At 42.5% G+C, this 4,680-nt stretch overlaps 1 protein-coding gene across 1 annotated transcript; it reads right to left on the bottom strand.

Moving 5' to 3' along the window:
- Nucleotides 1-4,077: 4,077 nt before the first annotated feature.
- Nucleotides 4,078-4,356, bottom strand: LOC308423100 (large ribosomal subunit protein eL43-like; the record flags this gene model as incomplete). Its single annotated transcript, XM_080919737.1, has 1 exon — nucleotides 4,078-4,356. One exon carries the CDS (start codon nucleotides 4,354-4,356, stop codon nucleotides 4,078-4,080), a length of 279 nt encoding a protein of 92 aa, XP_080775863.1.
- Nucleotides 4,357-4,680: the final 324 nt, after the last annotated feature.

Below are 4,680 nucleotides of genomic sequence, written 5' to 3'. Positions count from 1 at the left end.
GACCCACCAGCTCAGAGACCACTGAAGGAGGTGACTCTCTTCCCGCTGATACAGTTTAACAGTATGCTTTCCTCCTCGGTACTTGTTTAACCATTTTCAAAAGATTTAATGTTATATTTTCATTTTTGTTCAGTTTAAAGCTAATAGGATTGGGGAGTAATATATAAATCCAGCAAGTTAGATGAGATGGAACAAGTTTGTAAAAAAAAAAAAAACAAGAATTACTATACCAATGAGCAACTGGCTATAAACTCGGACATCTTGGCCTTTTGATTAATCTCAAGGATACTGTAATTATCAGAAAAGTAGGATTCATAGTTAATACTTTTGAAAAAAAATGAATTGCAGACAGAGATGATTTCATTGGTAAGCAAATTAATACGTAAATATAGTAATAACAGTATGTGACCACTTTTAGAAATAAGAACAGAGCCAGAGAGACTGCTCGGCAGGCAAACACACACCAAACCTGAGACCACAGGATGGGCAGGCAGCGCTCACACCCATAGGCTGTCCTCTCTCCTCCACACTCAGAGGCCAAGGCATGAGCGTGTGTGCTCACACCCATAGGCTGTCCTCTCTCCTCCACACTCCGAGGCCAAGGCATGAGCGTGTGCTCGAGAAAAGAAAGAAATATAATTAGACATTTCTACAGCTCTGTCTCCTGGCAATCTGACACCCTTTTCTGGCCTCTGTAGGTACTTCCCTCATGTGACCGTATAAACACATGTACACATAATTTAAAAGTAATATAAATCTTATGGAGAAAAATGATTAGAACAATAAGAAGAAACTAAACTAAAAATCAAGGTGGAAATCAACTATTTATGACAGAAGAAGAAACCTCAGTAAACTACAAGCTAACAGTCACAGAGGGCTAGTCCCAGTAAAATAAGGCAAAGTGTCTAATCTCACTGCTTGCTTTCTCCATGTTCAGGAACTCCTGGATCTCAAAGTCAGGAAAATAAATTTGTATGCAGGTTTGAAAGGGTAAAGTTGTTGCTGTCCACAGATAGCATGACCATCCACTTAGAAAACTTCAAGGATGGGGCCGTAGTTCAATTCTCAACATCACAAAAGAAAGTCCCCCAAACAAAAACTACATTGTGTGAAATGTATTTGTTACTTTGGGGACAGCAACAACCAAAATACCTGAAAGAAACAAGGATTTCCTTTGCCTCACAGTTTTAATCACGTTCCATCTATGAGGGCCTGCTTCACACACTCACCGAGAGAAAGAGGAGAGGAAGGGGAGGGGAGGAGAGGGGAGGGGAGGGGAGGGGAGGAGAGGGAGCGGGTGGCATAGCAGCTAGAGCATGAGGCTGACCTCATCACTAAGCAGGAATCAGAGAGAAAGGGGAGAATGGCAACTTTATCCTATTGCTCCTTTTATTCTGTCTACGCCCCCACCCTATGGGGATGGAAGAGCTGGGATTCAGGGTAGGCCGCCCCCTGCTCCTCTGTTACTCCATCTGGAAATACCCACACACACTTCAGTAGTCTTAGGTGATTCTGAATCCATCTATTACCCGGGCTCCAATGCTGACACACGAAAATGCATCAGACTTATACTTACTGAGTGGGGCAATTGGAAGCTGAAATTTAAAATAAAGTTTGACTTACAACAGGTCCTACCAAAATGTCATTCCTGTGTGTAATCCCAGAAAGCAACATCTAAGATAGTCACCGTGAAAACGAACTTCTCAGTTGGCTGCTAGCAATGTAGTATAGTTCAGCTGGGATAAAAAGCAATTTGGTGCATTCTAACAAGCATAATTGTTATCCCAGAAATTCTCCTGTGTATTTACCTGGAATCATTAAAACTTATGTTCACACACACACACACACAAAAAAAAAAAAAAAAAAAAAAAAAACTTGTTTTGTTCATAGCCACCAGAAAGTAGAAAGAGCCTGGTGTTGTGTGGTCAGCTTTGTAACCAGTACTGTGGTGCTCTGCTCTGAAGAGCGAGTGTTGATGCTTAAAACAGCCTGTAGGGGGCGGCAGTGGGTGGGGGAGCTGGCTCTGCCCCTTGCCAACCACGGCATGACTTTCCTCAGTTGATGGCTTGTGATGAGGTCGAAGGTAGAGAAAGACTAATCATCCCTTAGGGATTGGGTGGTGCTGGCCACTAGGAATTTGACCGTGCTTAGGTAAGTATATGAACAACACAAAATGGACTTGCTTTTTCCTTTTTCGGGGTGTGGGGGTAGACACAAAGGAGGGGGACAGACACGGGAATAGGTGAGTGCTATCAGCACACATGATGTAAAGAAGATTCTCGATAATTAATAATAAATAGCCCTCAGGAGGGCTTGTTTTGCAGGTTTTCAGTCACATAGTAGTCTAAGAAATGATATATAAAACTCAACTATTACCCCCCACACACACACCTTTTGGTAAGTAATTTGGACTTTGTTACCCCTTCCTCACCCATGATGAAATTTTGACTGTCTTGATCTTGCTTGTGCCTTGTGGGTGCAGTCGCAGCCTCTTTGATCCCATGTGTTCACAGCTGTGTCAGATGCAGAAAACAATGCTTTGACTCTGTCACACACCACCTCTGCCTCTCAGCTGCTGCTCCGCTTCACTGTCAACATGTGGGTTGGGAGGTGATAGTGGCGCCGGGGTGGGGGGAGGGAGGTTATGGGGGAAGGAAGGAATGAAAAGTGAATCTGAAATTTTTATTTTTCAAAATATTTAGGGCTAGAGTGGTGTGATGGGTCAGTGATTAAAAGCACTGGCTGCTCTTCCAGACAACATGAGTTCAGTTGCAAGCAATCACATGGTGACTCACAACCATCTGTAATGGAATCTGATGCCCTCATCTGGAGTGTCTGAAGATAGTGACAGTGAACTCCTATAAGTAAAATAAATATTTTTTTTAATTAGATAAGGGCTGGAGAGATGGATCAGCAGTTAAGAGCACTGACTGCTCTTCCAGAGGTCCTGAGTTCAAATCCTAACAACCACATGGTGGCTCACAACCATCTGTAAAGGGATCCAATGCCCTCTTCTGGTGTGTCTGAAGACAGCTACAGTGTACATATATAATGAATAAATTTTTATAAAAATTAAATAAATACACACAGAACAGTAGTATTTGTTGCCCATTATCTTTTGAGAATTTGTCAGCTCTATCAATGTCATCACTGTTGTTGAGAGGCCTCCCTCATCTGTATCTGATGCCAATATAAGCCTGCAATTTGCCTCAGTCTGTCATGTTGGGACTGCAAAGTGGTCCACATCTGCTTCAGCCACCTTTCTTTCTGTGGTTGTCTGAGCAGTAAGATGCAATCCACTTTTTACCTGACATCATTCACCTCTCTTTGTGTGTGATGTATACTGTCTCCTTTGCTTAAAAAATTTGAGAAAGCTATGTCTTCAATGGATTCTTATTAAATTTTGATTTTTTTAAAATCAAAAAAAAATTAAATAAATAATTTAAAAATGAGGACTAACATAGATAAATTTAACTAGTACAAAAAAGAATTAATTTAGAACTAGGGATCCAGCTTCGTGGTAGAGTGCTTGCCAAGGCTTCAACTCTCTCTCCATAGCCCCCTCCCTGATATGCACAAAAGAACCAGATTCATTTAACATAGATACTCAAGAGCTATATGAAGAGAACTTTAAATCTTGCTGTGGTCATAAATATTTGCATGTATCCAAAGGTATCCTTCCTATAGATAGAAGGAAGGGACTATAGACATGATCTGAAAGCTCATGGGAAAAAGATAACCTTACATCATAGGATTTTAGCCTTTCTCCTAAGAGGAAATGTGATTTTTAAAGGGGGAAGGGGACATGTAATTTAAACATGAGCCAGTCGGCTAGCGTTCACATTGCTAAAATGTGCTACCCAGTCTGCTAAGGGAGAAAAAACATAAATGGCCTTACCCAGCTGTAAACTATGAAAGTTTGATATCAAATTGTCAGGCAAGATGTGCCCATAGGGTTTCATTGCTGTGAACAGACACCGTGACCAAGGCAACTCTTTTTTTTTTTTTTTTTTTTTTTTTTTCTGTAAATTAACCCGTTTATTGCAGGCCATACAAGTCTCAGACCGGGTAGGGCTCCTACTGGTCTTTCAGTTCCTTCAGTCTTCTGATGGCAGACTTCACTGTGACTGCAGAGGTGGTATTGTAGGTCCAGGCGCCGCCAGCCACCGTTTTCATGCAGGAATCACAGTGCCAAATGCCAATGGCTCGTCTCTTCATTTTGGTCTTGCCACAGAAGGAGCACGTGTACTTAGCATGCTGGCTGATTTCAATTTTCTTCACCATTTTCCGAAGGGAGGCACCATAGCGAGTCCCGTACTTCCCGACGATCCCGACCTTCTTGGTGCGTTTAGCCATGTCGCCGGAACCGAAGCCCAAGCCCGAAGAGCCAAGGCAACTCTTATAAAGAAAAACATTTCATTGGGGCTGGCTTACAGTTTCAGAGGTTCAGTCCATTATCATCATGGCAGGAAACATGGCAGTGTGCAGGCAGACATGGTGTTGAAAGAGCCCAGAGTTCTACATCTTGATCCGCAGTCAACAGAAAGGGACTGTCCTCCTCAGGCAGCCAGGCCGAGGCTCTGATTTCACACTAAGTGGAACCTGAGCATAGGAGCCCTCAAAGCCCACCTACATAGTGACACATTTCCTCCAAAAAGGCCACACCTCTTAGTAGTGCCA

This window comes from Micromys minutus, assembly GCF_963924665.1.
Source record: "Micromys minutus genome assembly, chromosome: 8".
Lineage (NCBI taxonomy): Eukaryota > Metazoa > Chordata > Mammalia > Rodentia > Muridae > Micromys > Micromys minutus.
The sequence above is the reverse complement of the archived record's forward strand: the minus strand, read 5'-3'. Positions and strand labels throughout refer to the sequence as shown.